Source organism: Saccostrea cucullata, unplaced genomic scaffold (genome assembly GCF_032062105.1).
Source record: "Saccostrea cucullata isolate Sc308-1 unplaced genomic scaffold, CSIRO_AGI_Scuc_v1 ctg996, whole genome shotgun sequence".
Classification (NCBI taxonomy): Eukaryota; Metazoa; Mollusca; class Bivalvia; order Ostreida; family Ostreidae; genus Saccostrea; species Saccostrea cuccullata.
In genome coordinates this window covers 60258-82527 of record NW_026926902.1, presented here as the reverse complement: position 1 = coordinate 82527, position 22270 = coordinate 60258, and the positions used below count along the sequence as shown (strand labels likewise).

At 34.2% G+C, this 22270-nt stretch overlaps 1 protein-coding gene across 1 annotated transcript; it reads right to left on the bottom strand.

The window, feature by feature from the left end:
- Nucleotides 1–1591: 1591 nt before the first annotated feature.
- On the bottom strand, nt 1592–22253 carry LOC134272861 (calmodulin-regulated spectrin-associated protein 1-like). The gene is made up of 20 exons (XM_062755028.1): nt 21948–22253; nt 21335–21430; nt 20984–21098; nt 20463–20572; nt 16992–17225; nt 16646–16790; nt 15680–15901; nt 15306–15512; nt 14957–15056; nt 14803–14847; nt 11447–14531; nt 11129–11256; nt 10396–10673; nt 9035–9097; nt 8606–8671; nt 8427–8495; nt 8090–8208; nt 5428–5591; nt 3760–4679; nt 1592–3562 (listed from the first exon to the last, which is right to left on the bottom strand). The coding sequence occupies exons 1-19, from the start codon at nt 22029–22031 to the stop codon at nt 4553–4555; spliced, it is 5457 nt and encodes a 1818-aa protein (XP_062611012.1). The 5' UTR covers nt 22032–22253; the 3' UTR covers nt 1592–3562; nt 3760–4552.
- Nucleotides 22254–22270: the final 17 nt, after the last annotated feature.

Sequence of the window (22270 nt, the reverse complement as noted above, 5' to 3'; positions counted from 1 at the left end):
TGAACACTGTTGCCGTGGTTACTAAAAATAGAAATTTCTGTGGAATTCTTTGCATGGCCAAATAACTTGGCACACAAGTAGACTACACGAAGATACATAATTCTCTGTATCGGTTTTTGATTTCGATGAACGGTGTTGCCGTGGTTACTAAAAATAGAAATTTCTATGAAATTCTTTCAAAATGCTACTCCGCCTACAGTTTTGGTCTGATTTCAATATAACTTGGCACACAAGTAGACTACACTAAGATACATAATTCTGTATATCGGTTTTTGATTTCGATGAACGGTGTTGCCGTGGTTACTAAAAATAGAAATTTATATGAAATTCTTTCAAAATGCTACTCCGCCTACAGTTTTGGTCTGATTTCAATATAACTTGGCACACAAGTAGACTACACAAAGGTACATAATTCTGTGTATTGGTTTTTGATTTCGATGAACGGTGTTGTTGTTGTTACTAAAAATAGAAATTTCTGTGAAATTTTTTCAAAATGCTACACCTCCTACAGTTTTGGTCTGATTTCAATGTAACTTTGCACACGAGTAGACTACACTAAGGTACATAATTCTGTTTATCAGTTTTTCACTTCAATGAATGGTGTTGCCATGGTTATTAAAAATAAAAATTTCTGTGTAATACTCTCAAAAAGCTTCTCCAAATAGTTTTAGTCTGATTATAATATAATGTGGCATGCAAGTAGACTACACTAAGAACATAAAGAGACTTAATCAAGGATCATTATGATTTATTGCTGTTGAAAAGTTTCAATTTCCAACTGCTTAGAACCTTGCTATAAAAAACTTTAACCTGTAAAAAGCTGCCTCATCATGATTTGGGAGCAATAAAAAAGTATAAAAAAAAATTACTCCCTCCCTTATCATATTTCTTGAGAAAAAGGCCTGAGAACCAAGGAATTAACTTTGCATGGCTTTACAGTACCCTTCTGGAAAATGTAGCCATAGATTAAATCCAGCATCCAAAACATGTCTGATAGTATCTCCATCCCTAGATTCACCATCATTGTAAGTTTGGTCCAGGTAAGATTTATAATTACTTGGGAATGGACCTGCACCAAAAACTTTAACCTGTTAACATGTCTGGAAATTATAGGTCAGATCCAGCTTTGAAGCAATTTGTTTGATTGTGTACAGAGATCCCTACATGCTTCATTCATGAAAGTTTGGTTCAGGTAGGGTTTATAGGCTAGTTCCTATAAATATAAACCTGGTCACTCAATTTGAACATGTAGTTCCAGCATATAAACCAAGTCTTGTAGTCACTGTGTCTGTCCCTAGATGCAATGCTCATTGCAAGTTTGGTCAAGGTAGGGCTTATAGTTACTTGGGATTGGACTTGCTCCGAAAACTTAACCAGGATGTGGATGCTAAAGCCTTCACCGAGGTAAGCTAAAAAAGGGCAAAGATAAATAGTGCAGTGGGGACACATTCTTTAGGGGTGTTTTGACATGTCCAGCTGCTTTTAAATTTTGTATCCAAAGAGGACCCCAATAGTGTTAACATGTAGCATTTCATTACATCAATTCAGTGCAACCTTGAATGTTTTGTCAAAAATCAAAACACAAGAAAAATGCATTATTAATTCTTTACTTTTACAAATAAATATATAACAATAAAAAAAAATTCAACCTACAGATAAAGCTGCACAGTTACAAAAAAAGATCTCTCTTAGTCACAGATATAAAAAAAAATCCTTCTTTCTGTGCTACACACTATATTACCTCCCTTACAATGGGTAAAAAGCACTTTGAATTTCTTTCCAGGAACAGCATTCTTTATAAACTCGTACATATTACTGAGATCCTAGCATCTACATCACAGGTTTATTTTTATTACAGAGAGCTTGATAATTCTACCAAAGCCGCAGAATCAAGCCAAGAGCATACTTGATTCTGATTATCTGGCACATCCAGATAACACTAAGGATGATCACTAACACTAAAATTGATGGCTAACAATGGATTGTTATTTGCACACCTCAAGCCATGTGACTTAAGCCAGAAAATTGTGTTAGGTTGGCATATTTGGAGATACTGACATTGAAAAGCATCTGTTCTAGCATGTTTAGTTTTGATCTAAGTTTTATATTTATAGGTAACATTTTGCAATGAAATACAGTATCTTCATGACTGTTTATTAGCCACCTACAGGTCAATGAATTCTATTCACACTGGTTGGTTTACCCATCTTAAGTTTAGTTCAGCCTTATTCAATCAGAATCAAGTATGCTAATCAAAAAATGCAAAGAGAAGTTTTTTTTACATATATGAATACAGCCACAGTGCACCAATTATCTTATACAAATCAAATGTTTCTTAAGATAAATGAAGTATTGAAATAAATTTTAGAATTCATATTGAATATACATGTACATGTATGTTACAATTTATAATAATGGATACATTGTATGTCTATCCATGTTTAATTGCATGTAATAAAATCTGACCCAGAATTACATCTTTGTCTTTAATTCAACATCAATATTAAATGTCTACATGCAACATGAACAAAATTAATGTAAAATTCTTACCAATGAAAACTCAAATACTGAATTAAATATTTATGAAATATAAATAATATCTTGCAGGTACATAAATTTGCATTTGAATCACCTTTTAAACACAACCAGTTTCCATAGCAACAAAATAAAGCACATGGGGGTCAAAATATGTAGAAAATAATCCAAGCTGAACACAAAAAAAATTAAATTTAATAATCACAACCCAGAAAATAGAACTTGCCATTATAAGCAGTGATATGACAGAAATGTATCAATTTATTAAGTACAATGTACATACAGTGAAAATTAATTGATAAAGAAAAAATCGATAAAATATGTTAAATATACAATGTACATTTAGAACACAATAATCTTATTACATGTATTCAATGTTGATTCTGTAAAGATCATTTGTACAATTTGTAAAAGTTAGGATGTGTATCTTCTTTTGCCTCATTTTAGGTTATTTTCATACAATCAATTGAAAGCAAAATACAAGTATAATGCATATACTAAATAGAAATCAAAATAAATAAGACTGTCAAAATGAAAACTTCAAGTGCGAGATTTTCATTAAATTATGCAAAATGATATGTGGTATGCATAACAAAAATCTGAACCAAAAAAAAAAATCACAATGCTATGAATCCTTCACAAAGCAAATGCAACAGTTTATTAAAAGGCACTATCTTTCAAAAAAAAGACTTATGCATAAAAAATCCCGACTTAAATTTAAGATTTTTAATATTGCCAATTCTTATGTCTTAAACATTTTCTACTACATGTATTACTTTGTCGCACCCTTAATTGAATTTTTTTGCAGGTACATTGATTCAACTAGATCTACATAAATATTAAATTTTTATCAAATTTTCTGCAATTTAAATTTGAAATATAGCAGGTTGATCATTGAAAATGGCAAGAAAAATATCACAGATGAATGACACAATTAACATTTACAAACAGAGGAACTGACCCATTACTATGAATAGCTCACTTTGAAAAATAAGGAGAAACCACTTCATTCTTAATTAATCATAGTCTCTATTACTGTAGATTCCTAAATGTATGAGTGGAATTAATTATCGCGTTATTTCACGAGAAGCACCACACGCGAAATAAAATGACTCGCCTTTATTTTTATAATGCTGAAATCTAAGTAAAATCTCTTGACCAATTACAAGCGATTTGATGTTGAAGAGCATCATAATAAGTACTCGCGAAAAATAAGGAATCTACAGTATTCAAAATAATTTCCTTTGCTTTCATCTGCATAACTCTAAATTACAAGTTGCATCAAATTACTACATACTGTATTTATCCGTGTTGATACTAGCAACTTTGGTAAATACACATGTAAATGATGCATACCATTGATATAACATGGACGTAAGAAGAGGACTTTAAAGTCTTAGTTATATGAAATTCAAATTTAGACACATCATAAAGTAACTTTATAAAATTAATAAAATTGCAAGAAATTAATTGTACATGTATAATCACTACAAGCATATGGAAAAGCACTTTAAAAGGCTATTTGGGAATGTCTTGATTAAATTTATTTTTCTGAGAGGAGAAAGTCAGCTTCAAGGTCTATATACAAGCTTCTAAGTAATACACACAAGATTTGTTGGAATGGCAATATTTGATGTTATACAAGAAGCAAAAATACATGTTTACATTTTGTTAGAAAGGATAAGCAAAATTATTAATATTCCTGAAAACTGAGTATGTAGAAAGAGCACATGCAAATGAGACAGAAAATGAGTAAATGTATGAGCTTTATATTTCAGAGTATGATGATTACAATTGTACAAGTCTAGTAATCCAGCCTCTGCAACATAAAAATATGGCCGACCACAGTCAAAACTCTTCTTTGAAAGTCACATATCTTGACAGTACTACCTGGTATATGTCTAGCTCTGGGGATCACGGAAATATTTTGGGGACAGCAGCTAATGGCCTGAAGCAATTGAATTTCCCATTACACAGTCTGAAGGCATTGGAATTTTCCATCCATTATTGATGGGCTTCACTTTTTGTGAGGGGGTTTGGACGATGTCTTCCACAAGGCATTGTGTATAACTATAGCATCTATGGACACAGACAAGTGTTTGGTGGAAGTCACCTCACTGAAGCTTTTGCCTCCTGAATTATACCTTAAGATAAAATAAAATACTTTAATAGATAAGGAATTTACAGAATGTGACAAAAATCTCATGATTTGTTTGCATAACAACATGATGAAAACAAACAGAAACAAATGCACTTCCAGACCTGTTTACCCATAACGCTGTCTCTCAGTATTTTTTATTAGATTTGTCCGTGAGATTTGGCATTTGCCAGTAAGATTTCACTTTCCATCAATTTTACATATATTAAAAGAGAAAAACTGCTTTTCTGATTACGAAAACATGGTTTAACAACAAGGTCTTTGTCATTAAATAATACCACAGCGTTTTGGCAACCTGACATCGCTTATGTGTTCGAAATCTTTCTCTTATTTAGCAATAAAAAGGGTGAAACTAAAACAGATCATAAGGAAAACTAACTGTTAAATTCCAAATTAATATATTTCCGATTTCCGTATTTTCATATTGGCAAAGCGTGAGACGTATTTTAGACTAAAAATACGTACAAAATACGGCGAAATTGTAAGAGTAAACAGGTCTGCACTTCATATACAGTATAGGTATTTAACATGATTTAAGCAAGTCAAAGTAAAATTCAGATTTAAACCATGAATATGTAATATTCCAGAGGAAGACAAAAACCATGGCCGAAACTGCATACAAGAAAATTCATTTATTGCAGTGAACCAATATTTATAGGTTTCAAATAATTTTTACAATGATTACAATACATTAACAAAATATTACATCCCACATAGATGTATTTATATCTTACTTGTAAAATCTCTCTATCATTTTGCTGGTGATTTGTTTGGGACCTATTCCGTGGATTTTGAGGGAATCCTCCGTATCCGGATCAAAGCTGTAAAGTCCGCGGAACTGACAGGAGTGGTCTCTGAACAGGATCAGGAAGTGCTTGGCATCTGACTTGGCCAGGACCTTCAATACAACCAACAGTATCTCGAGTTTTTAAATCATGTAATAGAATTAACAGTAGTTCGGTTACAATTTTTTAAAATTCAAATCTACCGGTATTTTGATTACTTCAATACATTTCAAAAGTATATATATACTAAACATAAATAGAGATACAATTTGCCTTTATTATATAGCTAAAAAAGTTAATAAAAATGCAACATTTATGAAATTTTGCTGATACTTTGAAATAGACCTATATAAAAACTTCAATCTAGTTCATCACAAAAATGTGACCAGCATCTGAAGCAAGTTTAAGTGTTAAAAGTTTGGTTTATTTAAGCCTTATAGTTTCTTGTGATAGCCTGCACCCATAACTTTTTACTTGGTCCATTATCTGGAAAATAATGTTCAATAACCTCCATTAGTATAATAATACATAGTTAATTAGAAATGAAATCTGCTTAAAAATTTAATCTATTATCTATATACATCTGAAGCAGATGTTACTTACCATGCAAGTTTGTATTAAATCTCTCCTGCATCAAAAACTTTTGTTCACTCATTCAGAAAATGTGGTCATTTGTCTGGTAGGACCTATTCCGTTTAGCCATTATAGGCTCATTGTAACTTGGAAATGAATCCTGCCCCAAAAACTTTAACCTGTTCACTCATCCAGAAAATGTAGGTCAGATTCAGCTGTAAAGTGTATCATCCATGCAAGTTTGGTCAACATAGGGCTTATAGTTACTTGGAAATGAAACCTGCACCAAAAACATTAACCTGTTCAATCAACCAGAAAATGTAGGTCAGATTCAGCATCTTCTGTACATCCATAGATGTATCATCCATGCAAGTTTGGTCAACATAGGGCTTATAGTTACTTGGAAATGAGACCTGCACCAAAAACATTAACCTGTTCACTCAACCGGAAAATGTAGGTCAGATTCAGCATCCGAAGCAAGTCTGCTAATGTGCATCCTTAGATGTACCATCCATGCAAGTTTGGTCAACATAGGGCTTGTAGTTACTTGGAAATGAGACCTGCACCAAAAACATTAACCTGTTCACTCAACCGGAAAATGTAGGTCAGATTCAGCATCCGAAGCAAGCCTGGTTATGTACATCCTTAGATGTACCATCCATGCAAGTTTGGTCAACATAGGGCTTATAGTTCCTTGGACATGAGACCTACACCAAAAACTGCACCAAAAATGTTAACCTGCTCCAAAAACATTAACCTGGTCATTCCTTTGCTGAAAAAAAATTTTGACTGGTACAGTGAAACACATTAAAGTATGCATGTCTAATCAATATAGGACATAGAAGTACTTAAAAAGATAAAAAACTATTTCCAACTTCGTTGAGGTGAGCTAAAAATGTAATTGAAAAGAACACCAAGAAAATGTTGTTTTTTATTTTACAAATTAAATGTAATGCCCTGTTCATACGGAGAGTTTAATTTGCAGTAAATTAATGCGAAGTAAACTAATGCGAATTTAAATAATGCGAATCAAATTGCATTCACATGACAGCTAAAGCAAAGTAAACTAATGGGAATTAAAATTTTTTACAAGTTTTAAACTTGGGTGATGTAAAAGATTTTTTCTATATATATTTCATTAAAACTTGGATTCCCTAGTGGCCCCGCCCTAATGATTTTAACAATTTGATATCTACACTACCCAAGGATGCTCCCACATAAGTTTCAGCTTTCCTGGCCCAGTGAGTTCTTGAGAAGAAGATTTTTAAAGATTTGTTCTATATATTTCTTTGTAAAACTTTTCTGGCCCCGCCCTACCCCCGGGGGTCATGATTTTAACAATTGTATATCTACACTACCCCACATAACACACACTATGTAAAACTTGGATTCCCTATTGGCATTTTTAAAAATTTTATATCTACACTACCCAAGATGATGTTTCCTGGCCCAGTGGTTCTTGAGAAGAAGATTTTTAAAGATTTGTTGGAGTAAAACTTGGATTCCCTATTGATTTTAACAATTTACAACTATCCAAGGATGCTCCCACATAAGTTTCAGAGTGGTTCTTGAGAAGAAGATTTTTAAAATGATATTTCTATAAGATTCCCTATTGTGGCCCCATGAATTTTAACAAATTAACAACACAAATTTCAGCTTTCCTGTCTTGAGAAATTTTTAAAGATTTGTTCTATATACTATTAAAACTTACCCTATTGTGGCCCCGCCCTTCCCCTGGGTGATTTTAACAATTTAATATCTTCACTACCCAAGGATTTTCACATTTTCAGCTTTCCTGGCACAGTGGTTCTTGAGAGGAAGGTTTTTTACTTTGAGGGGTCTTGGCCCTTGATTTTAGAATTTTTAAAGAATGCTTTGTACCAAGTTTGGTTAAAATTGGCCCAGTGGCAGAAGAAGTTGAAAATGTGAAAAGTTTACAGACGGACGGACAATTGATCAGAAATTGGCGTGTGAACGCCATAATTCCTAAACTTTTTAATCATTTCTCCGTGTGAATAAGGCAGAGGTAAAACTTTACCTCCAGAACTTTGTTTTTCTGGTCCGCGTTGACAGGCCCCGCTAACACACACTGACTGATGGCATTAATGATGATGTGACGGTTTGACTTGGAGCTTGGCTTGACAAACAGTTTAGGACCTAGAAAGAAATTATAATGAATAAGATCATGAATTCAAAATTAACATCACACCAGTATTTGTGTACAGAAGCAGTAAATATTTTACAAATGAAAAGTATGCAGAAGTTCAGAGCTTTTAGCAGAGAATGTATTTTTAACTATGTTAGTATTTATCTGTACATAATGTACCCCACAATCTGTTCCAAATTTACTGGATATTCACTACTCCTGAAGTTACCTGCATAATCTGATCCTGATTCACTGCTCTCTGTACTTCCTCTGCCTTTTCCCTTCAAGCGACCAAGATCTAAAAAACCAGAATGAACATGTATTTTATTTTCAATTCTCACGCTTAAACATTGTTCACAATATTTTACTTCAAAGTACATCAATAAATGGAGGAAAACAATATATTACCAGGTGATGGTGGTCTCCTATAGGTCAGTCTGCCTTCTGTGGAGCTGGTCAGGGTGTTACATGATGCTAAAAATAGATTCCACACAGAATAACTTCCCTAATCCCCACCTGTATTCTTATGACACCACAGTGCAGACATTTATTAGTAAAGATCAAATAAATCACACAAACAAAACAATGCAATCTGATTATTTTTTCAACAACATGCAATTTTCCCACATTGTTTGTAGACCAGTGCACAATTTATTCAGTTTTGGGACTTGTGTATATAAAACAATGTCAGACGGATTAATTGTAGCTGTACTCATAACATCAATATTTAAAATGCCAGTAGTTCTGAAGAGAAAAGAAACTAAATTCAAAATGACAGAAAGAGAGAGAGAAGATAAAAATCTAGGAAAATAAAGGAAACTAAAAACATGGACACACCTGCTTTTCGTATTTTTCCTGGGCGTGGTGCTAAGCTTGGGGGTTTTCTAGGACCGACACCCGCTGAAACAAGCAAATCAGGTGCAACTGAAGCTCACATGCCAAACAAAAAGACAGAACATCATCACACATCGCTAGTCAATTGTGTCATATCAACAAATAATGCATAAATACAAAGAAAAAAGACATGAAATGAAGTTTACTTAAAATCAACAGAAAATTTGCTAAAACAACAATGCTGATAGAATTGAATCTTTTCTAATCTAAACTTGACTTCATATACAATTTTAATGTTTGAATATGTTTTAAATGCAGAATTATTAAATTTGATGTTTTATGTGCAGAATTATTTTATATCATTCAACAAATGCACTCATATTATTTGCAATGATAAATTGAATGTGCACACATGTACACGTAACTGCTGTACATATAAAATTTAATACTTTATGTAAATTTCTAAATCAACCTAAAAATTGCATTGTGTTTGAAAAATCTCTACAATTTAAATAAAATATTTATACTAATCAATGAGTTAATAAGAAAACTTGCGTCAAATCTATTCTAGAGCAAAATCCTAACACACAAAACTCTAGCATTTTTTTTAAAAACAAATAAAATATAAAGTACTTGAAGAAACATGTGCAGAGAGCTTTGGATTTCAAATAAAAGATACTGTAAAATCACATATTTTTGTGGGGTCAAATTTTCATGGTTTGTGGAAAAACTCTTTGTTCATGGGGATTTGATTTTGTGGATAAAGAATTAGTGATAGTAATGTGTGTAACATTTTACATTTCATGGTGGACATGAATTTGTGGGTCTCTTCATACCTCGAAAACAAAAAAAATAAACACAAAAATTTGTGATTTTACAGTATATTATAACTTTGGGGCTCAGAAGAAAGATTTACATCTGAAATGCATGATAAGTCTATTATGTCATTAAAACCAGAAGTGTACATCTACTGGTTTGTAAATTGCATATTTTATGATAAGTGTGCTATTTAAATAATTCATTAAAATAAAGACATATATCACATGAAAAGAAAATCTTGGCAAAATTTGTCAATATAAAAAAGTTAAAGATAAGCCATGAGTAAATAATCAACATTAATAAGATTTACAGTAAACCTTGTCTAATCCAGATGTCATGTATTCCAAAATCTTTCCTAATTCACTGTTAACTTTTTAAAAGTTCCTTTCAGCAATTCAGTTGTGTAAAATATCAAATCAGGAGCATTTTTTAATCCAGCTGATTTCATTAAAACACGGGGCATCCAGATTAGATCAGTTTAAATTAGTAAAGACAGTTACTTTTCAAAAACAAGAAAATAAAGAAGAAAACTAGCAACTACTTACAAGAGCCTGTGTGACCAGGACTGATAGTGAAAGCTTGAGAAGACAGATCCTCTTGAGAACTATTGGAGAGCAAACCTTCCACTGATCCCGACTGGGGCTCCCCCTTGACAAACATGGACTTTGGCCGCTGCTTTTCTCGCGTCTTAGACCTGTTCCTGCGGACGGGCGGTGCGTAGTCATCCTCTTCCTGGTGCTTTTTGTCCTGATATTGACGGAATATTTCCTCCCTCCGCGCCTTTTCACTGGCTTTCCTTCTCTCTGCTTCTTCTTGTTTAATTCTGAGAAAGAACATTTTCATCTTTGATTTTGATTGAAGAAAATAAAAGATACTAAAAAATCTGTATAATAGCACATAAGATTTACAGAACTGTGTGTCAAAAAGATCTATTATTTATCTTCACTTTGAAAACCTATCATGCCTATAATTTCCTAACTTTAAAAACTCTTAATTTTCTTTGAAAATTCTGCTCTAAAGACTGTTTGTATACACATGTTAGTACTTTCCCTAAGAACCGGTTACCTACAAAATTGACCACTTCAATTGACAAAAATGCCGCTGTGAAATAAATATTTGTTGTAAGATCCATAGATATTCTATTCATAAACCTCATACCCTAGCCTGTTACAAATGATCTCTAACCCTTTACTTTGAAATAAAGGGAAAATACTAAGTGTATTAACATCTATGACAAAAATTATTTGATTTCCATGTACTTTTTATTTTAACAATTACCTCTCTTGTTCTTTGCGACGCGCCATTTCCATTTCTTTGTATTGACGTTTTTTGTCTTGTTCCTCTTTGCGTTTGATCTGCATTTGTATGAATTTTTCTTTCTTCCTATTCAGTTCTTCTTCCATGGACTTAAAATTAAACACATATCAACTTAACTGTCACAAACTGTGATAATCAAACATTGGCAAAATTACTTTTCCAATAAAATTTTCCATAAAAATTGATTGCACAATTTTTTAAAGTTACATTATAAAAAGACAATTGTTTGTTAAAAATCTATATCATACATAAATAAAATCTATATTCAACTTTTCAAACCTTTGTAAGATTTTCCTGGCCTTCTCCAACAACAAAGCCAATACCGGAGGAATCATGTTGAGAGTTGTCCATCTGGGAATTGACAGAAGTGTTCCCTGGCGTGACTGACACGTCAAGGTTACCGGACTGACTAGACTGGTTCATTGGAGGTGACTGGTGTGTTTGGTTTGGTTGACTAGCTGGTTCTGGAGTTACTGCCCTTTGAATGTTAGCACTAGAAAGTTTCGGTTTAGTTTTTGGAGATTCACTTCCAAAGGATACAAAAAACCCATTCTGATCAGCAGAAGTGTCACTTTGTAGATCATTTTTGTTCTGAGCTGCGTTTTGTACACTTATATTTTGCTTGTCAGGAGTTTCCACTTTATCACTGAGACCACTGTAATTGAAAGCACTAGAAGTAGCTGGCTTCTCTGCCTGGGATACAGATAGCACAGGTGGGATGGTATTATTATCTACATTAGGTTGAAAGACTTGAGCTCCTGTGTGATTGGGGGAATTCATGTATGAGACAGGAGGATGAGCAGGTGACAAGGACGTGATGTGAGAATGGGGAGGGAACTGTTGAGGGGTCATGTTGTACATCCCCTGCATTCCGTAATGGCCATGAGGAGACACCAAATTGGGATTTACCCCATAGGGAGGGGATTGTTGGTAGACTTGGGGAGGGGTGGGAGGAAACTGGGGTTGAGGGAATGGCATGGTGCCATGAGTATGTAAACCACTATATGGCACATGTGTATGTGGCATAGGACTGAACTGACTTTGTCCAGTGTAGGGTGAAGAGTGAGGCAGGACTTGGGGCTGAAATGGTTGTGTTACAGGCATCTGGGGAGGGAGTCCCTGGGGGTACTGAGCTACTCCTCCTCCCATCAATGCTCTCTCTGGGGTGGGTAGACTGGGGTCTATAGGGCCCGTATGGCCAGCTGGACAACAGACTACTGGTGTTCCATACTGAAGTCTCTCTGGAGTGTTTATATCCATATGCTTTGTAGAAGCAAGGTCTGGAGTTTGGAATGCTTTTCCTTGTAATTTCCTTTCAGGGGTATCCATTGCATATCTGGATTGAGCAGCTGAAGGTCTGGATGCTATTGAAGTGACAACTGGATTTCCATTAAACTGTTCCTGCTCAAGTGACATCCTTAGTATTTCTCCTTTCAAGTCATTAAGATCATGATCCAGTTTCTCTAACTTCTGGTTGTACACAGAGGAATCATCTAATTCTGAAGTTTCTGGAATTTTCTTTTCTGGTTTGGTCATCTTCTGCTCCACTGGAATTGGTTGTTTTGGAGGCAGAGTTTCCCTTCTTTCTTGTACAGCAGAAGCACAAACTTCTCCATTTTGAGGACTACTCTCTCTCCTACTCACAGTCTCTTCAACTTTGATTTCAGACTGTGGAATTCTCTCATCCTTCTCGTCTTGAAACCACTTCTTCCTCACATTTTCTATCGTTTGCTGAATTCCTTCCCTTGAGAATGCCCTGTTGCCTTGGGGTGCTCCAGACGTTTTCCCATCAGTGAGAGACGTTCGCCGGTCCTTGTCTGATGTGGAACTCGAAGCCTCCTCACTTCCAGGTAAAGAGGCCTCACTTCCATGTGAACTGTGTCCATCTGACACTTCTTCCTCCTCCGTGGGTTTAGCCACAACATGGAGAAAAGCTGTTTTTCCCAACTTCTGTCGTTGCTTCTGCTGTTGAATTTCCATCCTGTTTTTCTTCCTCTCAATCTGTTTCCTTTTTTCTTCCAACTTGAGCCTGATTTCTGTCAGTTCTGATAACACTGGGCGATTATCACTGCTTTCAGAAGAATCACTTGTAGTTTCATCCGGTGATTTCAGAGTGCTGGTCTGCTGCCATGTTGTCCTGCTAGGAGATGTTGTATTTTGGTTGTTTCTATTATTAATTTGGGTGGTTGAGCCTTGCATCACTTTATTATTCACTTCATGCCCATGCTGCATATAAACCATTCCAGAATTGTCCACATTCCCTTGTACATTTTTCATTCTTTTTATTTCAGCAAAATTAGTTGTCATATGCTTAGAAGTCTCCTTTTTAGGTGATATTGTAGTTTTATTCCTCACAATCATTTTGGGCTTTTGAAACACTGTATTGTCTTTGGATCCAAATCGTGTAAATGACTTTGGTGGTGATACTTCCCTAATTTTGTCCTTGTTCTCACTCCCCTTCTGGTCGTAATGAATTTTGTGAGACTCATGATCGGAGTTGTCACCAGAGCTTCTACTACTGGCCACACTTCCCTCTCTGGAGCCCCATCGCCTCCACGACTGCTCTCCACTTTCACCCACCACTGGGATACCGGCAGCCCTGGCGGATTCTGAGGTGGCTTCATTGGACACTGTATAGCTCCCTTTGACTGAATCCGCTGTACCACCTTGGCTCCGTGCTGTAGATAACACACTTCTGCGGGGAGATTCCATGTCTTGTGACAGTTCTGCGTTAACTGTAAATGCAGTGTACCGTGGTTGTTTGGGCACATCCTGATCCGAGAGTTGGTCGTCTGGGAGAGGAGTGACCGGTACTGAACTACTGCTGTCACTCTGTTCACTCAACACACTGGAAGACCCCACGTCCATTTCTCTGGACTTCACAGATTTGGTAAATAAAGCCTGTTCCCCTCTCTCCTGTTCTTTGCTATGGTTATTTATTGCTTCTTTACAAGGTTTTAGTTTTGCTGGTAAAAGGGGTTCATATTGTTGATCCTTACTTTGTCTGTTGATTCTAGGATCAACTTGAGCACTAAATTCGTTCAACAAATCTTGATGATTTGGTGGTTTCTGAGGTAAGCTAACTTCACTGTCTGGCCTTAGTTCTTCATGATGAATTGTTCTATTTGTCACAGTTCCTGAAGTAACACTTTGTACTTCCATATAATCTGGATGACTTGGATCATGCAAATTAGATGCCAAGTTTCTAGCCTCCTCATTGGATGGAAGTGTAGGAGGGGGTGTGTCACTTAGGTCCATGTCGAGGCTTCCCAGCTGGTCATCAGTAAAGCTTTCCATTAACTCAGAGTCAATACTAACATTGGCCAACAAGTTACTCCCACCACTCTGCTTCATTAAATCTGACCTGCTCAAAGAAAAAAAAACATAATTGAAGAGCCCGTAGTCATTATGTGTTAATAAGAGAACAACACCATCACATTACAATGTATATGCACTTACAAAATTTCTGTGAGACTAGAGACCCATACATGTACATGATCATATGGGTCTCTGGTTAGAGCAATTCATTTAGTAATCAATGAATCCTCAGCATGAAAACATGCATACATGTGTACATACGTATATAACAAGCAATATCTATTGGACTACATGGCCAATATACATGTAACACTTACGATTTAGCCTCTGTGTAAGACTTAATCATCAGGCTTTTATGAACACTGTAAGGTAACAATTTTTATTTGATTTCCCCATTTAAATTAATTATTGAACATCCTGACAATATTTCATAGACATCAATAAAATTAAATACAGAATACTGGTACTTACTTTTGACTGTCCTCCTGCCAGGCTAACACAGACTGATGTACCACATTCCTATCACTGACTGTCACTGCTGACTTGGGTCTTGGTCGATCAGTCCCTTGACCTACAATTCACTTATACTTTTAAGTTTTTAATACAATGTATATTATAAAACAAAAATTTTTAATTGCTTATTACAACCATGGATGGGAATGTACAAATGCCAGTCACATTTAATGCTTCAGCATTTAGGTAATTTTTTTTTAAATAATAAAACTTTTTAACTCAAAAGTCAATATAAATTTTCAATTTTTTTTTTTTTATTTTTTTACTTCATTTAGATGCAGACACCACTTAATATGCTTATACTCACCTTTTTGGCTGACAGAAGGTTCATGGATAGATTCCTGCTGGCGTTTGTGTAACAGAGGTTGTCTTGGAGCCATCTGCATCACATTACGGGGGACCCCAGCATCATCTACAGATGTCTTATGAAAGCTCTGTTTGGTGACATTACTAATTGGGGGCAGGTTTGGAATGGCATTACTGGTCAGTTTCTTAGCAGTGGTGGGACGAGAACCTAAAAGAAAATCAATTTTAATTCTGCAGAAAATTTTTTATTCATATGAATAATGTCATGAAAATTAATATATGAGCACTTAAATATCCTAGGTACTCTAAGTAAATCACTAGCAAACCTTAAAATAAAATGGTCAGGAAGTTATTGGGTTAGTGGTTTATACTTACCCGATTCGTCTTGCACACAGTCCAGTTTCTGAAGTTCAAACCAGTAAAACAGCTCTGCCAGGAATACTTCCACATTCCCTCGCAGATTGTTGTGCATGTATAGAAAGTCTTCGTAAGTGAGATGAAAAACTTTTCCTGGGATATAGTTATCACAGAATTCCTTCACCAGCCTCAAGTTGTACAGAGAATCAGCTATGCCAACATTTGACTTCAAACAGATATCTGAAGAAACAGAAACATTAAATATATATTTGAAGAAGTTGTAATAATAAGAGTTAAGAAGATCTTCCACAAAAACTGAACTAAATATGTAACATTAATTTTTCATTTTACTTCAACTGATGATTATACAATGTCAGATGTGTTTCTTTGTTGATTTTTAAAGAAAATTGAGAGATAATCTAGGAGAGGGAGAGAGAGTTGCAATCGGCATGATGCTAGGGAATTAGTACCCGGGTAGTAAAGAAATTTGAGATATATTTGCATTCAGTTTACCAGAAGTGCAATTTGCTGATCTTTCCACTGAATTTAATGTAAGAAATTTCATATTTGAGATATTCTTTTTATAAATATGCATGCTGTTACTGTTAAGATGTGATTATATCATACAGGTACAAATTAAGAATGACATATTGATGTTCAGTGATTAAAATGGGTATTCATGATGAATTCCAAGGTAGCAATATCATTCTGTTTTATATCTGAAATATATGTACTTCATTAAATATGTTCATAATTTGATTGCATTTAAAACATACCATTTTTTAAATCATAGTTGAATTCTAAAAATGTTTTAGAAATGGTAGTTATAAAAGAGTAATTTTTAAATGTTGTTTTTTCTTTAATGAAACGTGTAAATTAAACTGCATATTATCTTAAAACATGTTAATAGAACATGGAAAAAAGATGAACCACACTCACATTTTTACTAAGAAAGGATAACTGAAGAATAAAAATGACACCTACCTTGTCGATTAAGTGCTGAGGGGCAGTAGAAGCTTATCAGGACAGCCAGAGAGCAGCCATCCCCGATGTCCTGAGACAGATCCTCTATCAGGGGAATATTCACCGAATCCCTCATACTCATCCCTGTTTTACTTACTATCCTCACCTAAAATTTGAGATATTTAATATTTAAAACATTTAGTTTTACTGAAAAATTATTTCAAAATGCTCAATTCCTACAGAATACATGTTTCCTGTACATTTTTGATTTGATGACCATAAAACATGATAACAATAGCACTTGGAATTCTTGATTAGATGGAACTCAGCATGACATACACATTTTATAATTAAACAAAACATGAACCTTTTGATTTGTCTCTCCTTCTAACACCTGGTTGTCTTCCTTGTTAATACTGAGCTGTACAGCTACACAGACTTTGTTGATCCAGAACAAGAGAGCGTCTTCTACACTGGAGGGTAGCTCGCTGGAGGCGTTAAACGTGGCAAACTTCCTCACTGCCTGAACAATCTTCTCAATGGACACTGTCTGCCTGATATAAGCCAGCATCAAGGCATCTATCAAGGCTATGTGGGCACCCTATATAGAAGGATGGGAAAATATTAAAATCATTCTTAATTCTCTTTTTTCAAAATATACATGTAAAGTATATCATTAGACATAATTTTAAGGACATACGCAACGTACCTTACCTACTGATAATTTTCCAAGATATTCTAAATTTAAACTTATAACATCATTACATGTTTTTAGGCAAAAAATCAGCATGCGTTAGGGATTTTGAAAAGATATCGAATTTTGAAAATTTTTGCATTATTCAAATAAAAATGTACATGTATAAGAATTATAAAACATAAATTCCAGATGTTTTTTCATCAAAAATTGTTTGAGAAGAGGTGTACAAATCCATATATAGACATTAAAAATACTGCACACAGGTCCTTCATTTAGTGGAACTCTTCAACTCCAGGGAAGAATCCAAAAATGTTCAAACTACGTTGCGTATGACCTTAAAATTTAGAAATTCCAAAAAAATTATACATCGTTAACATGGACTGAATAAACACACATTTGTACCAGGTAGTTCACAGAAAGAAACTCATACAATAGGCAGCATTGTTAAGGCTGAAAAAAAGGAGGAGGGGCCTAATTTATACAGGAAAAGTTTACTGTGACGTCACACAAAGAATGACTTTTATGTATTCCTCATAATACCAGAAAATGAAATAATTTGCAACTTGAAACTGTATTAGCATAATAAACAACAATGAAATTTATTAATGCATTAAAAAAAAGTTGCTAGTTTATTCCCATACAGCTAGTTATTAACATATCACTGATCTCGATGAACTTGTCAATCATTATGTCATTTTAGTAAAAATGACGTATTTCATGTGCTGTGAAAGGCAGATTGAGGAATTTAATTTGTTAACAATGAGAAATGCGTTTTATTATAAAACAGAATATTATTTACAGGTTTTGAATAGGCTATTAACACCCATGTATATTATTTCTTTAGTGCGATTATTCATTAACTATTGAGAGAATGTATTTAAATAATTTTGTCGTGTTTTTATGTTCAGGTTAGGTATATTTTACATTGAGGTGCCTCATTTAATCGTTCTTTCGCAAGGGCATACACTAAATAAATCTTAACAATTTTTTGAATATAAATAAAGGATATATTCCTTAACTTCTGAGTGCTGCTGCTTTCTTTAAATCGAGAGTGTGACTTTATAAGTACACAATATATTTGGTAAAAGTCACACATATATCGACATGGGCCTATTTACTTGGAAATTTTAACTATTAAAATGCGAATTCAATACAAAGCAGCAGCACTTTTCAGAAAGTACAAAGTATACAGAAACAATTAATAGCTTGAATTTTCAATTCCAAGTAGGGTATGCCCTTGCGATATTGAAATTTGTTAATGACCTACATTAACTCTTTACCCCTTAATGCCACGATTTGATGCACTGGCCATATCCTTAGAGTGTTTGCCTGGCTGCCCCTTAGAGCAGTTTAGATGAATTAGAATAGAGTGCAGTTTAAAATTGAACAAAAAAGGGTCAAAATATTTTATTTATACTATGTATTATATATCATTGGATTCGTAATAAATTAAATTTTTCAAATCTATTTACATAATTTTGATCGTAGTTTTCTGTTAAAAAATAATTCAGGTAAAAGCAGGTGAAAATAGAAAAAAAGATATTTTCAACATGTAAAACGGCTTTAATAAGCCAAAATTGTCTGTTTAAATAATTAAAAAATATGTGTGATGATATAGTTGATGGTTAAATTATTATTTATTATCATTTTAATAAGTTTAATTCCTCAGAAATCGATAAATTGTAGTGCTTCTTTAATGTCAATCTCGCCAACAAATTTTCAGACTTGCGTCCTAAAACTTGATTTCTGAACGTTTTTTGAAACTTTAATGACCCAAATCTATTAAAATAATTATTTTCTACACCTTTACATTTATAAATATGTGTAAAATGGAAGGTATCTTCTGAATTTGTGAGAAATAGGTAACGAAATCGGCACTGCACGGTCCCGAACTTCTCAAAATTTTCATATCTTTGTTGGAGTATATTACACATATAGATCATTATAATTTTCAAACCTTTCAAGAAATAGGTAGTTTAAAGCTTGAATTTCATGTAATGCTTCACTGGATGAGAAAATATTGCGTATTTACTGAGTTATATGCTCAAAAAACATCGTATGTAACAGTCCGCCATTTTGAATTTTGGTGGGACTTTCCAAGATTCTATTGTTTGTTTACACAGGTAAATCATGTGATTTCTGACTGTAGTATGATGCAATCATCTAGTGTAACCTGCAGGTGGCCATCTGTGTTCTGATAACTAGTAAACAAGCGGTAATTTCAAGCCAATTGCAAATCAACAATGAAATACACATGCGTCAAAAGTCGTCATTAAGGGTTGGGGCCTAGGCGTCAGAAGTCGTCATTAAGGGGTAAAGGAGGGAAAGGTCTAAGGGGAAAAGAGTTAAGAACACGTACTGTGCATTTCTCAAGTGACTGTCCATCGATGGGACCAAACTTCATACAGTACAAAGTAGGTTATATTATCAATCTGATTAAAATCAGATCCTTTGATCCACTCACATAGATCGCTACACAAGGATCTGAAGAAACCCCATTCAGGGTCATCTCCTGGTGACCTTTGAATTATCCAATCAAATGTTCACTTTGGAGAATTGGAAAGTATTTCAGTTACAAAAAGCCCGATGATACACGAATGGAAAAACCGTGACCTAGTTCCTGTAGCCTGTCAAGAGAAGAACCAAAGTCTTTTCTGTACAGTAATATAATAAGTACTTGCTTTTGTCTTGTTTTTTAGCTCTTTGTTTTGTACGAAACGATAAGATCTTCTCCGCAGCTACTTTCACTTCTATATTCGTTTTCCCGAATGTCGCTTAAGTACGATCTCTCTGATTGGTCAAAATTTTCATGAATATTTTTATTAGAAAGGTCACCAGGAGATGACCCTGAATGGGGTTTCTTCAGATCCTTGTGAAGCGATTTATGTGAGCGGATCAAAGGATCTGATTTTAATCAGATTGGTTATATTATGCTATTTCCATATGTATTTAAGGTCTGTGATAATAAAACATCTGAATAAAAATAAATTTTCAGTTTCAAAAACTATTCCCGTTTTTGCACTTCTATTTTCTGTTGATTTTTCATAGTAAGCCTTAACAGTGCTGCGTAAAAGAATTATTTGGTTTCAAATAATGTTATCCTTCCCTTCAGACCTTCTGTCTGCATTTTCTCACACCTACCACATCAAAGGGAGCAGATTTAATCAACACAGATTCTGTAACAGCATTATCACTCGCATCAACAACATAGATTCCTTTCCTGGACATCACCTGTATTATGGTTGAATGACCTGCAACACATCATTTTGAAATTCATATACTGTTAAAGTTAGTACAAGAGCTGAAATAAGTTGCAGAAAAGCAAAAAATACTGGTGTAATTGCTAGTCACAGAGAAGCAGGATTTAATTTTTTTTTCTCTGAAAATGGATGTGGAAACATGGAAAATGAAACATCTACTTACCGTTTATACTCGACTATAAGTCGGTCCGCCTATAAGTCGGTTGTATTTAATAAGCTTATATATCAGAGGGACTGACCTCATATTATACTATTCATTTTATAGCTCGCCTATAAGTCGGACATAGAGTTTTGGACAAGAGATTAACTCCAAAATCTGACTTATAGGCGAGTATATACGGTATTAATCCCTCTGAAATCTATGTTGAATGATTGTTAGTTACATGTAGTTTTGTTTCCCACCTGATGTCCCTTGCCATTGTAAGGAAGAATCTCCAAACATGTTGTTGCAGGCTTGACAATAAATTTCACTGGAAACCATCAGGTTCAGCAACTGAGGTTTAACATGCAATGCACCCTTTAAATTCAAATTGGTAACGTCAATAATCATGTTAATTTTAAATAATTTTTTTACATTCACTGTACAGTATTGCATAAACAGTTAAATTGTTCTTTAATTACCAATAGGCATACACTTAAAAGCAATATCTTTTAATTTCATTAATTTCTTTGAAGGGGTTGTTTTGGTTTATAAGGGTTTTGTTTAGTCTTTTAATACATTGACACAACTGATAAAGATTTGAAGATTCTTACATCCTGAGTTTCATAGAAGGGGTCCTTCAGGTCCTTTGGTATTTGTTCTCTATATGCTTTGTCAAGAATCCATGAAACAGAGCACTGAAGCTTTGCCTGTAAATAGCCAAAATTATTATTTTATTACTGTGATTATTGATTACAACTTTAACACTTCTCAAATTGTCCATGTAAAGTTCAATTTGTGTTTGGCCAAGTCAATCTCCACAAAAATGTGTTTGATAAGAGAAGTTATTCTTTAACCTTAGGTAATGAGGTCAATTAAGTGGGGGAAAATCCTAACAGAAATACTATACAATACTACACAGAATGCTCTACTGTCAAAATGTCACTGGCCTTTAAAGGATCTTTCATTCAAATAGTAAATTTTCATTCTTCAACAACTTTCATTCCATCAGAATTCAGCACAGACCATCTGACTTTGGCAAAACCATTAGTCTTTGATGTCACATTGTATTTTGAAGTCATATATCTATGCACAAGCCTTATGAAATTTCAAATTAAAAAAGAAAATCAGGTGATTTGCAATGACTTTGACAATATTGACATCATACATTGAAAACTTGTTCATTTGTATAAACATGATAAAGACATCCAAATTTATTGACAGTACCTTGTTACTATCATACTCCTCCATCGGTATAATTTCGATGATGTCATTATCCACATCAGTGGCACTTTCCACTGACTGATTCATGTCTGTTGATTAGAAGTTGAACCTGTCTATGCAATGTTTACAAGATATCTACTCTGTAAATCATCATTTTCTTTAATCAAGCCTTAAATTTCACTTCCACACATGAGTGATAAAACTTTGAGACTATCAAACAGTAACATATTAGGTTGCCACATAACTGCTTAAACATGTAAACACATTTTTTTCTATCTGTCTCCTCTGAGAAATTTTTCTCATCTGAAATCCACGCATGCTTGAAA